Below are 26,695 nucleotides of genomic sequence, written 5' to 3' on the forward strand. Positions count from 1 at the left end.
GTTTAATTCTTTAGCTGAACCAAATAGAACAAAATCATATAAACTTGAACGGGTTCTCTTTAAACCCCTAGAATGTTTTCCCTCTGCTTTATTTCCAAAAATATGGAATTCGATTGAATTAGAGCTGAAAGAAACTAAATCTGCAAAATCGTTTAAAAGAAAAGTCGCCAAGATATATTTAGATAGTTATGCAAATTATATCTGTAAATAAAAACTGTGTATCATGTGGATAAACTTAGTCTTTACTATCTTCTTCACCCTGTAGTTCATAAACATGATTTTAATAACATATGTTACCCTCTGTTCCAACCCCTACGCTGAGTATCCTCCCTTTCCCTTATACTTATCCTCCTTACCTTTTTCCTGATTTATCATCATTCTTATGTTTAAAATGTACAATGTAGATTGCTTTTATCTGCAATTCTCATTCGTTTATAGTGGGCCAACCAATTAAAACAACCTACTCTGGTTAGGCGGGTCCAAACTACATAGTAAATTATGATTTTTTATTTGTATTATCTCTTGCTTTGTAGTTGAATAAAAATATGAAATGAAATGAAATATGACTTTGCGCCAACATAACTTCTCGTTTTTTAACTCTTATCCGTTGAATATTAAATTTTTTTAAATAGAACTCTAAAGGAATTGTAAGCGTAATTTATTTTGACTCTCCAATCTCCATGAATAGAGAGACATGCCGAATTCACACCACAGCAGTAATCTTTAAACATTTAACTCTCTCAAATAGCCGTTGAATTGATGTAAAATCAGGTGTACGCTGTCGAAAAAATCTAATATATTACGTTTAAAGCAGTTGTCAAAAACACGTTTATTTGATCAATAATGTAAAAGATATCGTCGTTGATCTAGCATAAAAAATTCTCACAACTTCCTCCGTTGTTTCTGCTGTTAGAATACGCAATTCACTTCTATATAGAATCCACAATTGAAAATAACAACGCTTTAAGTGGTTCCGTTGTAAATTGACATACCACTCTATAAATAGAGGGTCAATTGAAATAACGCTTAAAGCTCCTTTAAGATTATAAAAAAAACTTTTTTCTATGCTTAGGTATCATTTGTAAGAGTCAACCAATCAAAGAACCATCAAACAGTTGATTGTGATACATTTTTATTTAACATCTCTGCTCCATCAGAGTTGTTGTTAAATGAAAAACTTAGTTAAAAAGCTTTAAATCGAACTGTTTGCGGGAAAAAGTAACACAAAACAAATGTTCCATTAAAAGATTCGGTTCCTTTTCTGTTCATTTGTGTTCTTATTCTTTTCAGAACTTTCATAAAAATGGAAAGCAAGGATTTCCAAGACTGGGTGGATAAATTAAGGTAAAACTAAATTTCTTTTAAATTAAAATTTTTAATCTAAATTTTACAGTTGTCTTCTGAAGAAAAGTCTTGGAAGCCAAGGGAAAGGGATACTAGTCTCCAGAAGGAAATTCATTTGCAGATTATATCTTAATTTTGCAGATTATATCTTTATTTTGCAGATTATATCTTTATTTTGCAGATTATATCTTTATTTTGACTTTTTGAAATTCATTTGCAGATTGTATCTTTATTTTGACTTTTTAAAATTCATTTGCAGATTATATCTTTATTTTGCAGATCATATCTTTATTTTGCAGATTATAACTTTATTTTGCAGATTATATCTTTATTTTGCAGATTATATCTTTATTTTGCAGATGATATCTTTATTTTGCAGATTATATCTTTATTTTGACTTTTTAAATTCATTTGCAGATTATATCTTTTTATTGACTTTGTTTGAGGACAATTTTCATATTTTGCATTGGTCTAATTCCCCTCTTTTAATATTTCAAAAACTTTTGTGAAACCAACCATTTATAAAGTTGCAATTTCTTAAATAACATTTCTTAATTAAAAAATAATACCTTTAAGGAACAGTGAACGCAATCTAAAGTAACCCTCCATGTAAAAATGACTATGCCCGATTCAAAACGGTAGCCTTAAAAGTGTTTAATTCCTAAATTTTTTTGCTGTAGAAATGGGCAGGTCACTTTTGGAGATAACCCAGAACTGAAAATAATCATTTTTTAAAAATTATAAACATTGTTATATTATTCAAACTTGAACAGACAAAACTTTGAAGTCGGATATTGCCATCTTTGCATTGAGGGTACCTTGAAATTAAGCTTACAGTCCCTTTATAATAATAAAACCACTTAAATAAAATACTAAAATTCTGAAAGATAAGTTTTGCAACCTTTGAGATGTAAATATAGTAAAAATCTGATTCTAATCTATAAAATGAATTGCTCGTCAGATCTCCAAGAGAGATATTTGTTGTTAAATCAGGGGCAGAGGTTCTAAAATTATACAAGAAAGTAGATCCTATCCTCTCAATCCTCATTCAATCCATACTGGTGAGTTTACTCCATATACAATCCATACTGGTGAGTTTACTTCATATACAATCCATACTGGTGAGTTTAATACATATACAATCCATACTGGTGAGTTTACTCCATTTACAATCCATACTGAGCTGAAAACTTTAGAATGAGATATCCTTAATCCCGACCTGTTAATTAATCTGGAGATTAGATTCATGAGGAAAATAAGCAATATTTAATCTGGAGATTAAGAAAAAGAGTGGATTAAGCATTAATCCCGATATCCACCATTCTAAAGTTTCCAGCTCTGGTGAGTTTACTCCATATACAATCCATACTGGTGAGTTTACTACATATACAATCCATACTGTACTCCATATACAATCCATACTGATGTGTTTACTCCATATTCAATCCATACTGGTGAGTTTACTCCATATACAATCCATACTGGTGAGTTTACTACATATACAATCCATACTGGTGAGTTTACTCCATATACAATCCCTACTGATGTGTTTACTCCATATTCAATCCATACTGGTGAGTTTATTACATATACAATCCATACTGGAGAGTTTACTACATATACAATCAATACTGGTGAGTTTACTACATGTACAATCCATACTGGTGAGTTTACTACAAATAAAATCCATACTAGTGAGTTAACTACATATACAATCCATACTGGTGAGTTTACTAATATACAATCAATACTGGTGAGTTTACTCCATATACAATCCATACTGGTGAGTTTGCTACATATACAATCCATACTGATGAGTTTACTACATATACAATCCATACTGGTGAGTTTACTGCATATACAATCCATACTGGTGAGTTTATTTCATTTACAATCCATACTGGTGAGTTTACTCTATATACAATCCATACTGATGTGTTTGCTCCATATACAATCCATACTGATGTGTTTACTCCATATACAATCCATACTGATGAGTTTACTCTGCATACAATCCATACTGATGTGTTTACTCCATATGAAATCCATACTGATGAGTTTACTCTATATACAATCCATACTGATGTGTTTACTCCATATACAACCCATACTGATGTGTTTACTCTATATACAATCCATACTGATGAGTTTACTCTATATACAATCCATACTGATGAGTTTATTACGTATACAATCCATACTGGTGAGTTTACTACATATACAATCAATACTGGTGAGTTTACTACATATACAATCCATACTGGTGAGTTTACTACATATAAATCCATACTGGTGAGTTTACTACATATACAATCCATACTAATGTGTTTACTCTATATACAATCCATACTGATGTGTTTACTCTATATACAATCCATACTAATGTGTTTACTCTATATACAATCCATAATGATGTGTTTACTCTATATACAATCCATACTGGTGAGTTTACTTCATATACAATCCATACTGGTGAGTTTACTCCATATACAATCCATACTGATGAGTTTACTCTATATACAATCCATACTGATGTGTTTACTCCATATACAATCCATACTGATGAGTTTACTCTATATACAATCCATACTGATGTGTTTACTCCATATACAATCCATACTGATGAGTTTACTCTATATACAATCCATACTGATGTGTTTACTCCATATACAGTCAATCCATACTGATGTGTTTATTCTATAAACAATCCATTCTGATTTGTTTACTCCATATACAATCCATACTTATATTTTTACTCCATTTACAATTTCATACTGGTGAGTTTACTACATATGCAATCCATACTGATGTGTTTACTTCATGTACAATCCATACTGATGTGTTTACTCTATATACAATCCATACTGATGTGTTTACTCTATTTACAATCCATAAAGATAAAAATGTAATATTTTTGCAAGTTTAAAATTAGACCAGATATTTTTCTCAGAGGCACTGTGAGAAAACAGGAGACGGTGGAAAACGTATGTTTTTGTTCTCCTCCAATCTACTCCGAACCCTGGCTAATGTATACGGGACCCGGAGAACAGAGATTATCTCTGATATAATCGAGGCTAGACATGTTTTGTATTCTTGTAGAGAAATAATACCCAGATCAGGTGATTTGTGTATTTATGTAAAATGTAAAATTTTGGGTTAATATGTCAGTTTTTTATCTCAATAAACCTTAGGGGAAATTTGTTAAATCGTTACAATACAATATCTTCTAATGAAAGATTTGTAAATATAAAATTATTGAAGTGGAAGAAAATTACTTTGAAAGAAAATGTTTTGAAGTAAAGTCCTCTTGTGCAAAAAATTTAATTTTTTAAAATTAAAGTTTTAAGCCTCCGAGGCATGCCAATGCATGAATCCAGTTGTAAACAGGTTAACAAGAGATTGATTAATTAAAAATAATGGTGGCAAATATTTCGAATAACTATAGAAACAATGAAGGATGAAACAACCGTGACAGCTATAAATTCAAGAAAAAGGACTGTATAAACCTTGTCGTAAAACAAAATTATCAATACTTAAAAAAACAAATTTTCAGACCTCGGGTTGGTTGAACTGAAGGAAGCTGTTAACTCCGTTCTCAAGTCTGGGTTCAGAACTAGATTTCCCAAACAGGTCACGTGATACAGGTTTTATCTTCCAAGAAATAAATAATGATTATAAGAATGAGAGTGTTAATACAAAAGTTTAAATTGTTTTCTAAAGTATTGCAAACCAAATCCAAAGAATCATATTTATTAGGATAAACTATGAATGTACCAAAATTAATTATAAAATTATAAAACTTCAATATTTTATTAATGATCATACAGGGTTACCCATAAAGGATGAGCACGTACAGACAACCTGAATTTCATAAGATATAAACTGAGGTGAAATTAAGCCTTTTGCCTTGAATTTAGTCTTTGTGGGGCATAGGTAACCCTATACGTTTAGCAATTAATCGAAATATTTCATATGTGCATAACTTAGTTTAATTCCAGGAAAAAAGGATAATATTGAATCATCTCTCCCTATCTAGGTTGCAGGTGTCCTGTTAAACCTTGCAGAGGAGTTTATCCGTCTCAACCTGGAGAAATACTCCTACCTGGCAGGATATACGACAGGTTAGGAAATACTCCGACCTAGTAGGATATATGTCAGGTTAGGAAATACTCCGACCTAGCAGGATATAGGACAGGTTAGGAAATACTCCGACCTAGCAGGATATAGGACAGGTTAGGAAATACTCCGACTTAGCAGGATATAGGACAGGTTAGGAAATACTCCGACCTTGCAGGATATTTGATAGGTTAGGAAATAAGAGATTTTTATACAATAGTATTAATTTTTAGTATTATTAATCATAATAACAATAATAATAATTATCAATTATTATTAATTAATAAGAGATTTTTTACAATATTACTGATTATAATGTTTATGACAAATGATACAAAAGTTAAAAAATTCGTTATTTTAAAAAACTTGAATCCAGCTTTGTCTGCAAATTGTCTGCAAATTGCCTGCAAATTGTCTGCAAATTGTCTGCAAATTGTCTGCAAATTGTCTGCAAATTGCCTGCAAATTGCCTGCAAATTGAGTCTTGGGGTTCCTGTGTTATGATCGGAAAACCAGACACCTAAACTGAGATTGCTACTTTATATTTATTAATGCCCATTAGTTCAATTTTTATATTAAGAATTTTAAAATAGCTTTTTATCTCTTTTAGGATTTGAAGAGCTGATTAGAACCTTTCCAGTTCTTGTTCACCAGGTAATATTATAATCTTCCTCATTATAATATAGTAGATCTACGACATATCTCCATCAGATCTAAAATACGTTTTTGTCAGATCTGTGACATATCTCCATCAGATCTAAAAAACGTTTTTGTCAGATCTGTGACATATCTCCATCAGATCTAAGATATGTTTTTGTCAGGTCTGTGACATATATCCATCAGATCTAAAGTTTGTTTTGTCAGGTCTGTGACATATCTCCATCAGATCTAAAGTATGTTTTGTCAGGTCTGTGACATATCTCCATCAGATCTAAAGTATGTTTTATCCGGTCTGTGACATATCTCCATCAGATCTAAAGTATGTTTTGTCAGGTCTGTGACATATCTCCATCAGATCTAAAATACGTTTTTGTCAGATCTGTGACATATCTCCAGCAGATCTAAGATATTTTTTGTCAGGTCTGTGACATATCTCCATCAGATCTAACGTTTGTTTTGTCAGGTCTGTGACATATCTCAATCAGATCTAACGTTTGACTTGTCAGGTTTGTGACATATCTCCATCAGATCTAAAATATGTGTTTGTCAGGTCTGTGACATATTTTTATCAGATATTTTAAACACGGAAATTGTCCAATAAATAAAGAAATTAAAATATAACTCGCATTCTTGATTAAACAAACCTCGTATCACCATAAGATCTTAGATATGTCTTGTCAGGTCTACACTGTCCACCAAATCATATATTTAAAATACCTCCGTCAAATCTTCTAAGATTTCACTTACTTCTAGGAGTACCTGAACCCTGTATCAAGGAGTAAGATCGTACCTGGAGTAGTATTTAACACTTCCCTCCAGGATACAAACCTGGAGAAAGGAGAGTTGGGACTCGTCCTCCTCCGGAGACAGGAGGAGGAACATGTTGTTCTTGAACTGGAGGAGGATGAACTTGACATGGTTGAGCTCCAGGTCTGGATAAGAGCTGGAGAAATATCTGAAAACCTACAGAACTCAAAGATCAAAATTGTTGTATACGAAGCAACTATGTCCCCGATCCTTAAACAAAGGTAAATCGATATAGTTTCATCTTTTTTATTTTTTATAAAAACAGATATAAAAATTAAGTCTATTTTTTCTTCATGTTCAAGACAAAAATAATTGCATCATTTGAACTAAATTCACTTTGTTAAAATTTTAATTTTTCTAAAGTCTTAGAATATTCATTACAAGCTATTTTTCAGTCGTCTAAACAAATTATGATACAAAACAAGGGTATTTGGTATAAACTTTGCAATGTTTCATACACGGTCTATTTTTATTGTAAATACAAAATAAGTTCATATATAAATCAATATTTAAAATTATGTCGTTTTATTTAAAGATGCTTGCAAAACAATTTTGATTTTTTTCCATCAAACTTGATTTCTCTCTTTGATCTCAATGTTTAAGCGTGCAGTAACCAAAAAGTTCACTGATATTGGCCGAGCCAGCTTTTGATATTACTTTTTAACCATTTTTGAACTAAATATAAAATTTATTTTTGTGCCCTTTATCATTTAATAGGGTGTGTCTTAAAAATTTAACTTACTTTAGGTTAAGACAGGGAGGGATCAGGGTTGTGGAGAACATAGGAAAAGAAGAACTAGGAATGCTTGCTCAGATCTTAAATCTCCTTCCTTGTGACGGGTTGGATCTGGACAAACTAGGATCTATCTCCAGGTATATATTTGTAAACTAAAAAATTGTCTCCGCTCTCAATATTAGTTTTTATTTTACAGATTTAGTAGCGAGCCTATACAACTTGGTGACCGTCCTGCACTAAATATCCGGACCCATCATTCATCCTTGATAATCTCAGCTCCAAACAAAGAGCTGAGCAGGCAGTATTCTCAAACCTTTCTGGATTTACTCCGAACCTGTAGTTTGCTCTGGGGATCGTATCCCGGAGTAACTGGAACTCATGGGGAAGGAGAAAAGCAGGTTGCCAAGGAATTATCTAACATTGCACAGGAATATAAAACTCCTATTCTTGATTTAGTTTCAAAAAGTATTCTTTCATTACAACCTCCACTTGTAATCAGAGAACCAAAACCTTCAAATCAGACTCTTTCTACAGATACTTACTCTGAACCCCTCGGTCTGGTTTGGGAGATTGTTGACGGTATCCTGGAGACAATACAACAGGTTTTAAGGATACAAGGAGTATATCCAACCCGGAGAAAGATATCCGACCTGAACCTGAACTCAAGGAGATTGAGACGTGTCAAACTTTCAGATTCTGACAGCGAGGAAGATTAATATCAACATCTATTTATGTACTTTAAAAAGAATGATAAAAATTGCAAGCTTCCAAAGTATCGTAAAAAAACTATAAAAAAAAACAAAAAGCAGAAAAAACAAGACCTAACTTGGTAAATTGAATTGAATTCAAAGAATTGAATTCATTTATTTGGTCGAGGCGATTTTGTAAAAATGCCTTTTAAATTGTCATCAGTATAGGAATTTAGTGTTTGCCACTACCTCTGACTTTCTAATTCTTATATCTTTGCAACCCTACTTTGCAGAAGATAAAATCTCAAATAAATATCCTTAAATCTATTTAATTAAAATGTGTTGTTATCATTATTGAAATTAGGTGGAAAAAATAATCAAATCAGTTAAGAGTTATTTTCCACCTAACTGCTTTATACTTGTACTGTTAAATTAATTATCAAGTTGTAATGTGAATTCGTTCAGTACACAGATACATTTATTTTAACAATAAAATTTATCTATCTATCTATCTATTTAGACCTTTGATATTTTAAACTATGAATTCTGTAAGATCAGATGTTCTAAGTTTGAAATCTCAAAGGTTCACCTTATCCGGTTGCGAAACATAAACTTAAAAATTTTATTTTGGGGCAATGACTAAATTCATTTCTATATCTAATTGCACGTAATATATTTTACAAATTTGATAAAGATTTTAGAGAATGACAATGCTACATTTTTCATTCTTTATTATTAGATAAATATTACAGTAATAAGAACAACAATAACAATAATTCTATTTCTAAAACAAATTGTACTTTAGTAGATAAACTTGAGTTAAATTCTATTTCATTACGTCCATCTTTAAACAAAATAGTTACATCGTCTAAAATATCGTCATCTTCGTTGTACTCCAAGTACTCCCAGGACTGACGGGAGGAGAACCTGTTCTGGTTCCTCTCCAGGAGTATATACTCCTCTGCAGTCATATAATCTGCAGTATCCGTCACATCAACAGGATTCTGAAAAATATAGATTTTATGGAATTTTTTAATAAAACAGATAACAGCTGCTTAATTACATCCACAAAATAAGACTGCAGAGAAGACTGCACAGAATGTATCAAGCCTTTTTTCTTTCATTCATGGTTCCCACAGCTTTAATTTTCTTATGTTTGAACATTTTTGATTTTTGAAAAGAAATTCTTAAAGCTTAAATTATTAAAGGAAATGAGTTTTTGCCACAAACACTGATTTCTGATCCCAATATCTTTGCAACCCAACGTTGTAGACCTGAGATGTTTCAAACTATAAATTGTGTTAGGTCAAATAATCTAAGTTTGAACAAAATTCATGGTTTGTGATCTAACAAAATTCATGGTTTGTGATCTAACAAAATTAATGGTTTGTGATCTAACAAAATTCATGGTTTGTGATCTAACAAAATTAATGGTTTGTGATCTAACAAAATTAATGGTTTGTGATCTAACAAAATTCATGGTTTGTGATCTAACAAAATTTATGGTTTGTGATCTAACAAAATTCATGGTTTGTGATCTAACAAAATTAATGGTTTGTGATCTAACAAAATTCATAGTTTGACAAATCTAAGGTCTATGACATTGGTAAGCAAAGATATACGCAAAGAAAATCTAAATTTATGCAGCTACAACAGTTAAAAAAATGGTTTGCCACAAACTCAAACTTTCTTATTCCCCTATATTTTCGCAACCTGACTGTGTATAGACAAAGAGAATATTCATATTCTCTGTTCTGTGTGTATAGAACTTTGATATTTTATTTGATCTAACAGAATTCATAGTTTGAAATATCAAAGGTGTATGATATTGGGAAGCAAAGATATAGGGGTTAGACAATCAAAATTTACGAAACCGGACAGTGTTCTTAAAATTGGTTTGCCACAAACTCAAACTTTCTCATCCCAATATTTTCGCAATCCGTCGGTGTATACTAGACCTTAAATATTTCAAACTCAATTTTTTTTGATCCAACAGAGTTCATGGTTTGAAATATCAAAATATAATTTATAAATATAAAACATAAAACAGGGTTTGTGACACAGACTCAATTCCGTAACAAAAAAAAAAAGATTTTTTGAGGGACACCTTTCAGGAATAGTAAACAATGCTTGATTAGTTGTCTTTCAGAAAACGTGGAAGGAAATTTGATTGGTAAAATTATTATGTAAAGTCAAGTTTTCTTGAACTAAAAATTCTGATCTGATCTGAAAACTAAGTTGTTTGTTTCCTCCATTAACTTTAACTTAAGAAATAAGTTGAACAGTTTAAACTTCTGTTTGCAAAAAGTCTGGAGAAAACAATTCTTGGAAATCCTTCTCAATCCAAACATTCTCCAAATACTATCTTATAAATCATATAGCAGAGGTATAAAAGGGAGTGTTCGCGAAAAATGAAAGGGGGTATAGGCTTACGGCGAAAAATAAGCGCTTTTTCTTGCTACTACTTACTTCTATCTGTTGCGTCTGTAAGGTGAAAAATGTTAAAAACGACTTATACCGAAGAACGTAGTCTCCATACAAATTCAACTCGGATCGTAAAAAAATCCATTTTAATTCTAAACAAATCATAGAGATATTACAAACAATAGTCATCGATTATTTTTCGACGCCTTAGTATATAGTTGATATATCATAATAATATTTTTAATGATCTAATAGTTACTTTTGAAAACATTTATTCCTGTTTCGAGGATTTTTGATAATGAAGACGACATTTTCATATTTTCCAGGAATGTTCTAAAATCCAGCGCCAACGAAAATTAATTTAAAAAAAAACCAAAAATATTATGAAATACTTACTATATACAAATGCGTCGAAAAATTATCGATGACTATTGTTAGTAATATCTGAATGATTTGTTTGGAATTAAATTGATTATTTCACAATCAGAGTTGAATATTGCAACTTTCTGAATTTGTATGAACGCTACGTTCTTCAGTATGAGTAGTTTTTAACAATGTTCTCCTTATAGACGCAACAGATAGAAGTAATATTAGTTTCAATCAAAACGCTTATTTTTCGTCATAAGCCTATACCCCATTTCATTTTTCGCGAACACTCTCTTTAAACAGTGACCCTTTCAACTAATCAGAGTCAGGAATTTGGCATTTCCAAAATTCTATAATTCAAATCCGGAGATATGAATGATTTCTATCAGAATTAGAAAATTTCAGAGTTTTGTTGAGATTGAAATCAAATTAAAATTCTTAATATTGTTTTTTATAGATTTATATTTGATAAACAGCACTGTATGATGATCAATAAGTTTACCTGAAAATTTATCAATATATCAGGTTGCTTTGGGTTTTCAGTCTGATTCAATGGATGAAACTGATCGGCTTGATCAGTTAGGTTTAATTGATCGGTTTGATCAAATTGATCGATTTGAAAGGTTATCTTCCGATCATGACTGGTCTTGATATTTTTCTGAGCAGGAATATTCTCAGGGTTCAGTGTTTTGTTAAACTCCTGAATAAAAAAGCATTAAAGAATTAGAATAGAACCATAATTTACGAAACACACTTAACGTTTTTTAGTGTTTTCTTTATAACGAATAATTAATCGTTCCAAGTTAAGAATTTTCAGACATAACTCAAAACCCATAAATTATTTATATATATATATATATATATATTTATAGTCAATGAAGAAACGAATAGCACAATTTTTCTTTGGCGCTTCGCGCATCATTTCTTATAGAATTTCTAACCATTTTCTCATTTTCGACTTCAGTCAGTCATTCTTAATTCATCCTCTCTAAAAACCATGTATACATGTTCTTTATCATGAGTATTACAATAAATATATCAATATTAAGGTTACACAAAACCTGACAACCTAAGAAGAATAACAAGAAATATTATGAGGATTACATAAGACTATTAGGACTTATGCATCCTTTAAGATGAAAACAGAGTAAAGCCCCTTAACTGGGAAACAAGGACAGAGGGACTTCGATCAGAAAGACTATTATGGATTATAGAGAGAAGAAATATTTTCAAGTACTCCAGAAACTACTCATTACATGGACTGCACAGGCCTACAATTAAGGGACTATATAGTGGACAAATATGACTAGTGGATGAATTACAAAAAAACTGCTGTAGACTGTAATAGAGGACTTTACATAGTCAATATGACTAAGGGACTAACAGACACCAAGAAATACATGAAAAGACAGTAGAAGAACAGACATTTTTTGGCGCTTCGCGCACATGTTTAATTTACAAATGTCGTTCATTTTTAACCTGTTGGAAGTATATTTTTTTAAACACAAGAACAAACCATGGATATTATTGGGCACGGAGACAACCCTTTAACAATTAAAAAATGCTGCTTTTTTACTTCAAATCCTAAAATTGCAGCGGTTTTTTGATTAAAATTTCGACAGAGAGGCTTTCCTGTACCCCCAACCCCAACCTAAAAAAATGTCGCCCCCATTCACGTCCCAAAAGTGCTAGTTGGCCACTGGTATTTTTATGAAAGATTTTTTAATTTAAAGAAAACAGCTTTGAATGTTTTGACTTATAAATTAATTAAATTGTTAACTGATTGATTTTCTACCTGAACGATCTGTTCTAGGAGTGATTGATCGATTGATCCTGATATTCTGGAAGTTGAATTCACAAACAGAGATCTTCTTCGTAATCTAAACATTTGAGAGACTAATTCAATAGTCCCAGATATGGGAGTAAAAATAAATTTGTAATTTAGAGGTTTCAAAAGTTTAAAACCAATGTCGTCTTCTCTTTGTTTTGATTTTTATCCTATCTTATCTCCGGCATCCTTCCTTCTTTTCCTGTATCATACCTTGTATCTCCTGTATCCTACCTTGTATCCTACCTTGAATCTCCTGTATCCTACCTGGTAACCTTCCTTGTATCTCATGAATCCTACCTGGTATCCCTCCTTTTATCCTTCCGCCTGGTATCTCTTGTATTCTACCTTGTATCTCCTGTATCCTACCTCGAATCTCCTGTATTCTACCTCATATTTCCTGTATCCTACCTTGTATCTCCTGTATCCTACCTAGTATCTCATTAATCCTACCTCGTATCTTCTGTATCCTACCTGGTATCTCCTGTATCCTACATTGTATCTCCTGTATCCTACCTGGTATCTCCTGTATCCTATAACCAGGTATCTCCTGTATTCAACCTGGTATCCCTTTTATCCTACCTGGTATCTCCTGTATCCTACCTGGTATATCCTGTATCCTACCTGGTATCTTCTGTATCCAACCTGGTATCCCTTTTATCCTACCTGGTATCCCATTTATCCTACCTTATATCTCCTGTATACTACCTATAATCTCCTGTATCCTACCTGGTATCTCCTGAATCCTACCTTGTATCTCCTGTATCCTACCTTGTACCTACTGTATCCTACCTTGTATCTCCTGTATCCTACCTTGTACCTACTGTATCCTACCTTGTATCTCCTGTATCCTACCTTGTACCCACTGTATCCTACCTTGTTTCTCCTGTATCCTACCTTGTATCCCCTGTATCCTACCTGGTATCTCTTGTATTTTACCTGGTATCTCTTGTATCCTATCCAGTATCTCCTGTATCCTACCTTGTATCTCTTGTTTTCTACCTGGTATCTCCTGTATCCTACCTTGTATCTCTTGTTTTCTACCTGGTATCTCCTGTATCCTACCTTCTATCTTCTGTATTCTAATTTGCATCTTCTGTATCCTACCTTGTATTTCCGTAATCCTACCTTGTATTTCCTGTATCCTACCTTGTATATCCTGTATCCTACCTTGTATTTCCTGTATCCTACCTTGTATCTCCTGTATCCTACCTTGTATTTCCTGTATCCTACCTTGTATATCCTGTATCCTATCTTGTATTTCCTGTATCCTACCTTGTATCTCCTGTATCCTACCTTGTATATCCTGTATCCTACCTTGTATATCCTGTATCCTACCTTGTATCTCCTGTATCCTACCTTGTATTTCCTGTATCAATCCTACCTTGTATCTCCTGTATCCTACCTTGTATCTCCTGTATCCTACCTTGTATCTCCTGTATCCTACCTTGTATATCCTGTATCCTACCTTGTATATCCTGTATCCTACCTTGTATCTCTTGTATCCTACCTTGTATCTCCTGTATCCTGCCTTGTATCTCCTGTATCCTACCTTGTATATCCTGTCTCCTACCTTGTATCTTCTGTATCCTACCTTGTATCTCTTGTATCCTGCCTTGTATCTCCTGTATCCTACCTTGTATCTCCTGTATCCTACCTGGTATCTCCTGTATCCTGGTGAAAATATAACGGAGTACCATCGTCTCCAAATTCTAGACACCGACCCTAGGTATTGGTTGAACTCAGATAAAGATGAAAGCTTTAAATATAAAGATTGTATTAAAGGGAACTATGGACGTAGTTTCAGATGACTCCTTATTTAAGGAGAGATATACTTGATTCACGTTTAACATAATCCAGTCAACATTACCCTTAGCAAAAACAAAATACATATCCTTTCTTAAATAAATAAAAATATGGATAATTTCCAGTTTCGCGTTCTTTAATCAATTGATTTGCGGATTTATATGGCAGAGGGAAAGAAGGAAATTGTCAGAATTTAACACTTCTTCAGATAGAAAGAATAAAAACTAAGTGAAGGAATCAAAAAGATAAATAGTTCATGTTCAATGATGAAACTGAAAACAAGAACAAAATAATCAAGACCAAAGAGAAATTATACTGCTGTAAAACAAGAACAAAGAGAAATTACACTGCTGTAAAACAAGACCAAAGTGAAATCATATTGCTGTATAACAAGAACAAAGAGAAATTATATTGAATTAAAACAAGACCGAAGAGAAATTATACTGCTTTAAAACAAGACCAAAGAGATATTATATTGCTGTAAAACAAGACCGAAGAAAAATTATACTGCTGTAAAACAAGAACAACGAGAGATTAAACTGATGTAAAACAAGAATAAAGTGAAATTATACTGCTGTAAAACAAGAACAAAGAGATATTAAACTGCTTTAAAAAAGTGATCATGAATGGAGATCATGGGTATGTTTTCTCAAATATAAGATTCAAACAATTTAACTTAATGTTTATAATAATATAAAATGTTTGAATAATTTTAAAAAGACAAACCATTAGAAAGACAATGTTTTATTGATTTTCTACCAAATCAGAATAATTGGAAAGCATATGAGTCGATAACAAACAATACTTAACATTATGAAATGATTTATTTCAGGGAGTGAAATTCATAGAAATGGTTTCATAATATGAAAATATTTAGTTAGAAAGCGCTAAATTATGATTTAAACAGAAAAAGTTCGACTGAAGACTAAGTTCACTTTCCTTAACACAGAAGGAGCTACGAGATTCTCCACTTCGGCAATCTGTCCCATCAGGATACCATCCTTTCTCTCCAGATACCATATAGAACCTGAACATGAAGAATATATAATCTGTCCCATCAGGATACCATCCTTTCTCTCCAGATACCATATAGAACCTGAACATGAAGAATATATAATCTGTTCCATCAGGATACAATCCTTTCTCTCCAGATACCATATAGAACCTTAACATGAAGAATATATAATTCGTCCCATCAGGATACCATCCTTTCTCTCCAGATACCATATAGAACCTGAACATGAAGAATATATAATCTGTCCCATCAGGATACCATCCTTTCTCTCCAGATACCATATAGAACCTGAACATGAAGAATATATAATCTGTTCCATCAGGATACAATCCTTTCTCTCCAGATACCATATAGAACATGAAAATGAAGAATATATAATCCGTCCCATCAGGATACCATTTTTTTCGTACCATTGACGTTTGCAAGCTTGGTCATCCCACTCAGGCATTTCTGCTTGACCATAGTTCTCTAATTTGGCTTGTTGAAACATTTTTTCTGCATAGTCTTAGATGGAATTTTTGCGGAGCCAATTTTTTTCCCCTGTCTACTTGTAAGGCAGAGTTAACTGTTTCATCACCCAGTATTCTTATTCTAGTGTATGCTTGCGTCATAGTTGTTTTGTACAGGGTTGATATTGAAGTGATGTCTAGGGCAGGTTTCAAGTGTAGAGCAGTATAGGGTGGTAATCCAATCCATTTTTTCACAAATTTATCTGTGAATGTATCTATTTTCTTCAGATGACTTTGTGATATTGTATGAACAGTGAGCAGAAATCGAATAGAAGGAATGAAATAATGTTTGTAGATCCAGACGTTATATTCATCCCGAATAAGAAATGTATTTATATTTATGAGTTTTGTTTCAAATTCCCTCTTGATGTAATCAAATGCATCACTAAGTTTACCCGTAGGAAATAGAAGTTTGCCAAGGAATTTCTGCTCTTTTTGAAATATATTTGGAATTTCAGTTTCACCAATAGTAAAGTTTATTCTGCTAGGTACACCTGATCTGGTGGAAAATATCTACATTTTGCTGGTTTTAATCTCATTCCCATACTTTCAATCTTGGATTTTATTTCATTTTGAATATTTTGATGTTTTCTTAGATCTGTTGTTATCAGGCAAAAATCGTAAGCATAGGGCAAAGTAATAATTTCTCCATTCAGATTAAATTCATAATCATTCGTCCCATTAGGATACAATCCCTTCTCTCCAAATACCATATAGAACCTTAACATATAGATACATAATCCGTCCCATCAGGATACCATCCTTTTTCTCCAGATACCACATAGAACCTTAACATATAGGATATATAATCCGTTCCATCAGGACACCAGCTCTCTTCTCTAGGTACTACACATATAGAAACCGAACGTGAAGTGTATATAATCCGTTCCATCAGGACACCAGGCGTCCTCTCTAGGTACAAAATAGAACTATAACATATAGTATAGAATCCAATCCCAACCTTTCTCTATTGATAGTTTTACCTGTAGGATATACTACTGTCCTGACAAGCTATCCTGCAACCTCGATCCGGATCCTCATCAGTTGAACTCAACTGCATCCCAATACCAGACAATTTTATCAACTGGAAGAAGGTAATATATTAGAAGAGAATTCATTATCATCTAGAATAGGATAATTTATTGAGAATTACCAACTTTTAGGAGTTAAGGATTCCCAAAAGGGGTCAAAATAAAGGAACTGAACACTTGTTGCTAACTCTAATTGTTTACTCCTTATATCGTGTCACGTTTCAGTTCTTTTAGTTACTTTTATGACCTATAAACTCTGACAAGTCCCTTAAGAAAAGGTATACCTGAAACCTTGCACAGAGCTGAGAAGCAAACTGGAATGGAGTTTGTAGTTTACTACAGTCAGAGCTTATGTCCTCACAGATGCTAAGAAAAGGAGATGAGAATTATTGCTTACTCAAGGTTGTCTGAATGAACCTATTCAGGGTTTGATAAAGTCATTGAAAAATATCAATCCAACAAAAATTTAAAGAAAGAAACTATTCTTTAAAGGTTTACTATTTTTGAAGTAGAAATTTCTAATAAATATCATTTAAATATTTCTGGTTGTTTAATTGTACACCTTATTGTAGAGCTGAGACCAGTACAGGGAGGATATTCACATCTTCTACTCATCATTTGCAACCCTCTTTATTATTATTATTATTATTATTATTGTTATTATTGTTATTATTGTTATTATTGTTATTATTAATATTATCAGCATCATAACCTGGCCGGGACAAGACATGAAAAAACACATTTAGAATCCGGTCTCCAAGCACTCCAAGTACTCCAGCTAACAGGGGTACTCCCTCCATTGAAGTTGGTTAATCTTGTAAGTCGAGTGGATTCAATATCTAAAAATTAACTGTGGTTGTCTCGTCTTATTCATATAGTTGGCTCCAAGCTTATCTTGTGATTTATATTTCCAAGTTTTAAACTTGGAGTAGAATACGTGCTGTGGGGATTGTTTCTACTTTTTCGGATAAACTTAACCCTATCCCGATTGAACTATTTTTGTCTAATAAAACACTTGTTTGCCGATTCCATTAGCGCCTGATCCAATCAGGGTTCCGTCATGTGTTTGATGTCTATTCTAACCAATAGAAATTGTATGGCGGTAACATCTATTTTTCTATCTATCTCATTATCCAATTAGAGATATGAATCCTTTAATCGGCGCTATCAGTAAATGGAAATATTTACTTATACTGAAACTATATAGTACCAAATGTTTCCCTTAGAATTGAGATAGGGTAGTGGGATAGATGTCCCTTGTTCAACTTTTCAAGACCTGGTCATTACAAATAATTAGACCTCTAACTTTAATGGTTCGGGTGCGAGGATGAAAATTTACCAATTTCAAAATGTAAAAGAACTGAAAACTCGCACCAAACTTCTCTTTGTAACCTGATTGTGTATAACGTAACACCTTTAATATGTATACGCATTTATTTTAGCAGTTTTCATATCAAAAGTCTTCGAAATTAGGTTTCAAAGATATAGAGCTTAGGACATTAGAATTTGCTTCGAGTGTTCAGTTGATTTAAATATTTGTTCAATGAAGCTGCCTATTGATGAATATATAACCTGTGTTTAGATAGTTCAGGTTGGGTTTCTCGCTCTGTTTTTATAATTTTGTATTCAAATGGGAGAATTAGATTTTTTTACATGGATTATTTCTTAATAGGGCAAATATGTCGAATACAATCGAATTTTTTAATAGATTAAAAGCGCTGATGATGAGAGAGACAGCTGGGGTTTAAGATTCGAATAGTTATGGGGGGCGGGGTAACAGTTCGGTTTTGAAGAAGGGGGGGGGGGGGCAGCCTTTGAGGACTAATTAGGTAAATGGGAAATGTTGCTGTTTAATGTAAATCTAAAAATTATTCCTTCAATGTACAGAAGGACGGGTCCAGAATGTGAATCTGCTCTGGTTTGTTGGTAGAGTAGAGCGGAGCATGGTTTGGATAAGCTGGACTAGGTTGGGACGGATCAAGACAGGAAAACTTCTCACAAACTCCATGGATACAGAAACTGTTTTCAACCCTTCAACAAATAAATTACAAGATCAGATCCGGTCCTGAACAAAACCTTCAGAAATTAATTTTATTTGGATCTTTCTTAATGGTTCCGTTAGATAATAAAACAAAATCGTTTTAATTGTTAATGCAATCTATCAAAACTGGTGTACAAAATAATATCGTTATCGACAAAGTATAAAAGAATATAACGTTTTTTAAAACTCACTGTGTGAAATCTTGATAAAATACCTACCCTTTAATATAACAACGAGTTCCATCGGGGAAAAACCAGTTCTTCGAGATCAGTCGCTTTTCTAAGATAAAACAGAGTTTCAACCTTTTGACAACAATTACTGATTCCCATAAAAGATTCCCTTAAAAGATTCCCATAAAAGATTCCCATAAAAGATTCCCACAAAAGATTCCCTTAAAAGATTCCCTTAAAAGATTCCCTTAAAAGATTCCCTTAAAAGATTCCCTTAAAAGATTCCCTTAAAAGATTCCCTTAAAAGATTCCCTTAACAGATTCCCATAAAAGATTCCCTTAAAAGATTCCCTTAAAAGAGGGCGTTTAGTTTTGATTGGACACACAAACAAATAGCCAAACAGAGAATGTTATGCTGTTTATATATAGAAGATATCGTCGGTTTTCTATCTTGAAAAGATTTACAACTTATCAGTTATTTTCCCTTGTTTCAAAGAGTGTTGTTGTGAGTCGGGTATTTATCTCTTTAGAATACCTATAGTAAAACAGATATCCTGCATTTTTGTATTTTTCAGGATTTGAAAACATTTATTCCTGTTTCGAGGATTTTTGATAATGAAGACGACATTTTTATATTTTCCAGGAATGTTCGAAAATCCAGCGCCAGCGAAAATTATTTTAAAAAAACCAAAATCAAAAATATTATGAAATTTTAACTATATACGAATGCGTCGAAAAATAATCGATGACTATTGTGTGTATTATCTCAATGACTTGTTTGGAATTAAATTGAGTTGTTTACGATCCGAGTTGAATGTTGCATCCTTCCGAATTTGTATGGACGCTGCGTTCTTCGGTGTGAGTCGTTCTTAACAATTTTCTCCTTATAGACGCAACAGATAGAAGATTAGTAGCGATCAAAAGCGCTTTTTTATCGCATTAAGCCTATACCCACTTTCATTTTTCGCGAACACTTCCTTTAAAATCAAACCAATAGTCTCTTTAAGTAGAATACCTATAGTAAAACAAGATATCCTGCAGGCTAGATCAGGATCTGGATTATCTAGAGCGTTCATGTCTCCAAATGGAAGAATATCTGCATCTGAATGACTGGCTGTAGTACAGAGCTCTCTGGAATAATCTAAAACGCTTGCACGTGGAACACTCATACATTCCTAATCAACATAAAGAAGTTTTTCATCTGGATCCAATTTATCAGCAGAAATATTGATATTTAATTCTCAATCTCTGGGAATACCTTGACACTGCTACAAGTAGAGTACATGTAGGCAGACCCGGGGCAAAACAGCTGACTGGATTGAGGGAAGGATGTAGAGCAGGTTCTAGAGGATATTATTATCCCGGAGCTTCCATCTACCAGGCTCCTTGGTCCTGATCCATCGTCCTGCTCTAGCTTGTACCCTGAGCTAGGATACAGACAAGGAGAACTACACTCCGTTCTGAATAATTAATTGATTAATGTACATTCTAAACATTGTTAAAGCATTTTTGAGTGTACAATTTTCATTAAAAAAATCGTTAACTAAAGAGGGCAACATTCTAGTTATCCAGGAAAGTACTAGGTTTACTATAAAAGGGGTTCCATTAAGATCAATTTCACGAATTTTCACATTGATTTTTCCACAAATTAGTTTAGGTGATATTTAAGTTGTTTGTACTTTCCGGACGCCTAAGCTTAGGCTGAGGTTAATGAATCATATAATTGGTACTTTACACGTAGGCATGCACCAGCCCGTACGCTGGTTCTAGGAAACGATGGTGGGTCGAGAGGTGCGACAAACACATTTTGGAAGTTGTCTCTTTAAGAAATGCCCTTAAGAAGTTCACAATTGTTGATGTATCTTTCAACCTAGCAAATATTGTTATTGCAATATTGCAACAATACTGAACGTACCATCATTAATTAAGAAGAAAAATGGCGGAATAATCCTAAATTTACCTTGTCCAGTCAGACCATTCTCCCTGGATAGAAGACGATATTGCAGGATCAGTTAAAATATTTCTAGAAAAATCCACAATTTTTACAAAAGTTTAGAAAGGTTACAAAGAGATTTGTAGAAAAAACTCCTTGGAAACTTAGTTCCATAAACGATTCCAAATATCAATCCGTTTAACTGCACAATCCATTCAACTTCGTGGTTTCTGAAAACTCAATCCCTTTAACTCCACGGTTTCGGAAAACTCAATCCCTTTAACTCCACGGTTTCTGAAAACTCAATCCCTTTAACTCCAAAGTTTCTGAAAACTCAACCCTTTTAACTTCACGGTTTCTAAAAACTCAATCACGTTAACTCCACTGTTTCTTAAAACTGAATCCCTTTAACTCCACAGTTTCTGAAAATTCAACCCCTTTAACTCAACGGTTTCGGAAAACTCAACCTCTTCAACTCCACAGTTTCTGAAAATTCAATCCCTTTAAATCCACAGTTTCTGAAAACTCAACCCCTTTAACTTAACAGTTTCTGAAAACTCAATCCCTTTAACTCCACGGTTTCTGAAAATTCAATCCATTTAACTCCACGGTTTCTAAAAATGAAATCCCTTCAACTCCACAGTTTCTGAAAGCTTAATCCCTTTAACTCCACAGTTTCTGAAAACTCAATCCCTTTAACTCCACAGTTTCTGAAAACGCAATCCCTTTAACTCCATAGTTTCTGAAAACTCAATCCCTTTAACTCCACAGTTTCTGAATACTCAATCCCTTCAACTCCACAGTTTCTGAGAAACTCAAACCCTTAAGCTCCAAAGTTTCTGAAAACGCAATCCCTTTAACTTTACAGTTTCTGAAAACTCAATCCCTTTAACTCCACGGTTTCGAAAAACACAATACCTTTAACTCCAAAGTTTCTGGAAACTCAATCCCTTTAACTCTACACTTTCTGAAAACTCAATCCCTTTAAATCCAAACTTTATGAAAACGCAATCCTCTTAACTCCAAGGGTTCTGAAAACTCAATCCCTTTAACTCCACGGGTCTTAAAACGTAATCCCTTTAACTCCATGGTTTCTGAAAACACAATCCTTTAAACTGCAAAGTTTCTGGAAACTCAATTCCTTTAACTCCACGGGTTCTGAAAACTCAATCCCTTTAACTCCACGGGTCTTAAAACGTAATCCCTTTAACTCCACGGCTTCTAAAAATGAAACCCCTTCAACTCCACAGTTTCTGAAAGCTTAATCCCTTTAAATCCACATTTTCTGAAAGCTTAATCCCTTTAACTCCACGGTTTCTGAAAACTCAATCCCTTTAACTCCACAGTTTCTGAAAACGCAATCCCTTTAACTCCACAGTTTCTGAAAACGCAATCACTTTAACTTTACAGTTTCTGAAAACTCAATCTCTTTAACTCCACGGTTTCGAAAAACACAATAACAATTTGACTCCAAAGTTTCTGAAAACGCAATCCCTTTAAATCTAAAACTCAGCTTAAATATTTTACAGATCATTTCAATGTGAGCAATGAAGGTTAAATTAATAATTCAGTTTCAAGTAGATTTTATTTCTTACTAATTATTGAAATAAGGAAAAACAGTATTATTATTTTGATCTTACATGTTCCAAAAAAAACGAATATAAGAAATAAAATTCAAGAGAGGACCTTAAAACCATACTTTCTAAATTCAGTATTATCTGAAATAAGTTGTATGTCAGACCTTTAATGAGACTTTTTTGATTATTACTTATCAGTTACACAAACATTAAACCTAGTTTTGTGTATTAAGACTTTTACAAAATTAAGGTTAGTCAAATATCATCATATGTTTGTTTTGATATTCATTAGAACAATAACAGCTTCTAACCATTTAAAAAACATCTTAATTAAAACAACTTGAAAGTTTAAAAAAAAAACTATTTAATATGTTGAAATGTCAAGAAGTAAAATGTCCAGGATTACCTGGAGACACAGACTCCTCTTTTACACCAGCTCCCTGAACCACAACTAGTGCCCTGAACATTTATTCATTTATTCATCCTTCCTTGTTTCATTCATTTATTCATCCTTCCTTGTTTCATTCATTTATTCACCCTTCCTTGTTTCATTCATGACTTCAAAAATCTTTGGACGCTTAAAAATATGACCTCCTAATCTGAAGATGATCTCTAGGTTCTACCCAGAAGGCTGAATATGATCTTTAGGTTCTATTACTAATCCAGAAGGCTGAATATGATCTACATTTTTTCCAAATCTGAATAAGACCTTGAGGGTCTATACTAACCTCATAGGTTGAAGATAACCTCAATGGACTTATACTGACCTCCAAGGCTAAATATGAACTATGTATGCCCTATACTGACCTCTAAGGCTGGATGGGAAGTCCAGGTAAAATGTTCTCTTCTACAATGTAGATCTCTGCACACCTCTCTGCTTTAGATTCAAATCATGTTAAATTCTTTTCTTCAGTGATAACTAGAAAACTATAAAAAAAAGGAAGACGACCTTATATCAATACTTGTAGTGTATTTACAGAGCAAATAGACAATACTGCACAATTATTAAATCACTTATTAGGTAAAATGGGTCCGTTAACACTGCAAAGTTGCTGTTTCCCATGCTCATTGGACTATTTTAAGTCATAATTTAGTCTAAAAGTTGTCTTCCTATTCCGGACTTTTCTGATTATTACTGTATTTACAGGAATATTTAAATGGATATTTACAGAGGTATTTTAAAAAGTATTTGACATTTTTCCATTTTTCTTTCCTGTTTTGTTGGTGTGCATGTGTGCTTTTAGGTCCATATCTCAGCTTACACTGCAAGTCTGCAGGAAACCTAGAATAAACGAGAATGAATGTCGTCATCGCTAGATTTTGGTTAAACAATTACCTCTCTCCGGGTAGTTTTTCAGGAGAAAATGAGTGCTCTAGCTGGACTTTTCCTTCGTCTTTCAAACAGAAAGCCTAAGAACAAATAAAAGTTAAAAAGAATAAAATAGCGAAAATTTAACACGGTCATCGATTAACAAAGAAATTTTTCGTGACTCAAATTGTTCCATTTTCAATTATTTATATTCAAAATTGTCTAAATAATATTGTCATATCTCTGCTAAAACTTTCTGAAAAGTCGGGCCACAGTTAGGAAAGCTCACGTATAACATATTTTTGAAAAACTCGACTCAAATAAGAATTCATTGAAATCAAAGACGACAAACAGATTATCTATATTCCCATGTTTATTGAGACCCCCTGTATAAGTTATAATGTACCTGTGAAGAGGAAAGAAAATCCCTGAGGTTTTTCAACATTAGTTTAGAGTTTCGATTTTAGATAAATGAGAAAAGGTTAAAAACAACAACACTTATTTCACCTTAAGTTTAATCCTCCAGGGCCGGGCCGGGAGAGGGGGGGGGGTGGAGGGGGTAGTGGACAGTGACGCGGTGTCCCGCCATATATTTTTCAATTTTCGTGACCTTTGTTTATTGAATGCTTCTTTAATCAAGTATCAAAATAATATTCTTTTAATTAGATTTCTCTCTACTAAATTCAATAAAATATATCAGTAATGTCGTCTTCCTCAGATATTTTCTTGAACACGAAGACCAGCGAATTTTTCCACTTCCCAGGGTTGGAGACATTATATAATCTCCTAAAATGATTTTACTTATTTTATTGAATAATAATAAAAACAAAAAAGTTATAATAATATTAAGAATAATGATGATAATATAATAATAATAATAATAACAATTATGCATAATAATAAAAGATTATTTTCTGTATTTTTACCTGGACTGCAGTCATTGTTTGACTCTGGACCATCATGGTTCATCCCTAAACTAATATTAAAAATGTTATTCTTCAGCTTTCTTACAGCAAGTTCAAGGGTAATTTTAATTACGTAGATATGAAAACTGACCTAAATGCATAACTAGCACAACTACCACAACTAAAGACATTACTATTGTATATTTTATTCTATGATAAAAACATTGCCTAAAATAAATTGTATGTGAACCCCGCTAGATGGTATACGCGGGACTGAAGTATATTAAAAAATATACAAAATGTAAGAATGATAATCATAATTTTTTTGCACATTATCATTGTACAATTGTGCAATGATAAAATTAAATATTTTTATTTTTTCTTCTTACTTGTGCCCAATCTCATGCGCCATGACATAAACTGATTCAAAATGGCGACCTTCGTTAACTGTACACGAGGTCGCAGCATTGCACATTCCTGATACAGGTGCTAAACCCACAACCTAGGTTAAAAGAAAATATTCTTACATCATGTTTTATGTTTACAATATAATGATTTTTTGGCCTATGAAGCCCGCTGCATATTTTTTTACTCATCCAATAGTCATATGAAATCAATTGTAGTACTTTATTCGCCCCCCCCACTGAAAACTCCTGTATGCTTCTCCCCTCCTTCTCCTCATCCCCTACCTGATTAGCTAGTTTCCCTGATCTATCCACAACATGAACATCAAGACCTGACAAAGAAAAGTTTAATGAGATATTAACAAAAAATCACGTGACGACTAGTTCAGGAAATTGTCTTGTCATCATACTCCGGGAACGGTTACCCAGCTTTAAAGGGAGAGACCGGCTAGACATGGTATAGTTGAGCAGTATTGTGGAGAAAAACTTTAGGATTCATTTGATACCAATGAGACATATTTACGGTCTGAAGATTTATTAAATATATATTTTTTAAGTCGTTTGTAATATTTCACCAGTTGTTTCAGTCATCAGAAGAAAGTTTTTTTACAATTCTTAAATAACATGAACAAAACATTTAACAAATACCATTCTACAAACTAGTTGTATGTATAGTGTATACAAATAGGGTGAGAAAAATAGTAAAGATTGAAAATAAGTTATTAAAATTCTTTTTAAAAATTAGAGTCTCGTAGATTTATGCAAATTCTTTCTGCTAGGGTCGCTCGTTGGTGTTCTTTATTTTATTGTGAAGACGACGTTTTGAAGATATCGACGAAAAAAAATTATAGAAACAGCAAAGGAAATTATGATAATTAAATAAACGATCTACGGTTCTACTATGGCTTTCATCGATAGTTTCTTCTGAGAAATTTGTTCCTAACAGCAAATTTGTCTAAACAAATTTTAAACATGTTTTGTCTGGGTTATTAAATAATTGTAAAAAAACGTTTCTTCTGCTGATT

The 26,695-nt window shown here is 32.9% G+C and overlaps 2 protein-coding genes across 4 annotated transcripts in view; one reads left to right on the forward strand and one right to left on the reverse strand.

Annotated features, from left to right (window-relative positions):
* The first annotated feature begins 1,291 nt into the window (after window positions 1–1,291).
* On the forward strand, window positions 1,292–8,811 carry LOC111695556 (uncharacterized). The gene is made up of 10 exons (XM_023464921.1): window positions 1,292–1,344; window positions 1,394–1,450; window positions 2,306–2,405; window positions 4,295–4,463; window positions 4,898–4,974; window positions 5,381–5,465; window positions 6,071–6,114; window positions 6,874–7,148; window positions 7,675–7,800; window positions 7,860–8,811. The coding sequence occupies exons 1-10, from the start codon at window positions 1,304–1,306 to the stop codon at window positions 8,377–8,379; spliced, it is 1,494 nt and encodes a 497-aa protein (XP_023320689.1). The 5' UTR covers window positions 1,292–1,303; the 3' UTR covers window positions 8,380–8,811.
* A 255-nt stretch (window positions 8,812–9,066) lies between these two features.
* LOC111695564 (A disintegrin and metalloproteinase with thrombospondin motifs 18) overlaps window positions 9,067–26,695 on the reverse strand; it is a 31,795-nt gene continuing 14,166 nt past the window's right edge. The window contains exons 15-38 of one of the 3 annotated variants that reach the window (XM_023464929.1): window positions 25,956–26,002; window positions 25,656–25,768; window positions 25,288–25,337; window positions 25,075–25,147; window positions 24,768–24,789; window positions 24,389–24,462; window positions 24,266–24,334; window positions 23,860–23,926; window positions 23,459–23,511; window positions 21,503–21,565; window positions 20,801–21,002; window positions 20,558–20,717; window positions 19,591–19,651; window positions 19,206–19,362; window positions 18,904–18,937; window positions 18,044–18,170; window positions 17,894–17,959; window positions 17,616–17,697; window positions 17,284–17,384; window positions 15,716–15,803; window positions 14,628–14,695; window positions 12,938–13,022; window positions 11,645–11,842; window positions 9,067–9,356 (exon numbers count right to left, since the gene is read on the reverse strand). In XM_023464929.1, the coding sequence (XP_023320697.1) occupies window positions 9,099–9,356; window positions 11,645–11,842; window positions 12,938–13,022; window positions 14,628–14,695; window positions 15,716–15,803; window positions 17,284–17,384; window positions 17,616–17,697; window positions 17,894–17,959; window positions 18,044–18,170; window positions 18,904–18,937; window positions 19,206–19,362; window positions 19,591–19,651; window positions 20,558–20,717; window positions 20,801–21,002; window positions 21,503–21,565; window positions 23,459–23,511; window positions 23,860–23,926; window positions 24,266–24,334; window positions 24,389–24,462; window positions 24,768–24,789; window positions 25,075–25,147; window positions 25,288–25,337; window positions 25,656–25,768; window positions 25,956–26,002 (2,318 nt within the window). In that variant the 3' untranslated portion in view covers window positions 9,067–9,098. Of the gene's footprint in view, window positions 9,357–11,644; window positions 11,843–12,937; window positions 13,023–14,627; window positions 14,696–15,715; window positions 15,804–16,094; window positions 17,021–17,283; window positions 17,385–17,615; window positions 17,698–17,893; window positions 17,960–18,043; window positions 18,171–18,903; window positions 18,938–19,205; window positions 19,363–19,590; window positions 19,652–20,557; window positions 20,718–20,800; window positions 21,003–21,502; window positions 21,566–23,458; window positions 23,512–23,859; window positions 23,930–24,265; window positions 24,335–24,388; window positions 24,463–24,767; window positions 24,790–25,074; window positions 25,148–25,287; window positions 25,338–25,655; window positions 25,769–25,955; window positions 26,003–26,695 lie in introns of those variants that run through there. The other 2 variants (XM_023464928.1, XM_023464930.1) reach the window with 2 other exon arrangements.

Source organism: Eurytemora carolleeae, unplaced genomic scaffold, assembly GCF_000591075.1.
Source record: "Eurytemora carolleeae unplaced genomic scaffold, Eaff_2.0 scaffold207, whole genome shotgun sequence".
Classification (NCBI taxonomy): domain Eukaryota; kingdom Metazoa; phylum Arthropoda; class Copepoda; order Calanoida; family Temoridae; genus Eurytemora; species Eurytemora carolleeae.

Bases quoted from the DNA above. Each gene is read 5' to 3' on its own strand.
- LOC111695556 (XM_023464921.1), top strand. From the start codon at position 1,304: ATGGAAAGCAAGGATTTCCAAGACTGGGTGGATAAATTAAG. The intron at 2,406-4,294 runs GTGAGTTTACTC...TATTTTTCTCAG, and splicing joins TCCTCATTCAATCCATACTG to AGGCACTGTGAGAAAACAGG. The intron at 4,464-4,897 runs GTGATTTGTGTA...ACAAATTTTCAG, and splicing joins AGAAATAATACCCAGATCAG to ACCTCGGGTTGGTTGAACTG.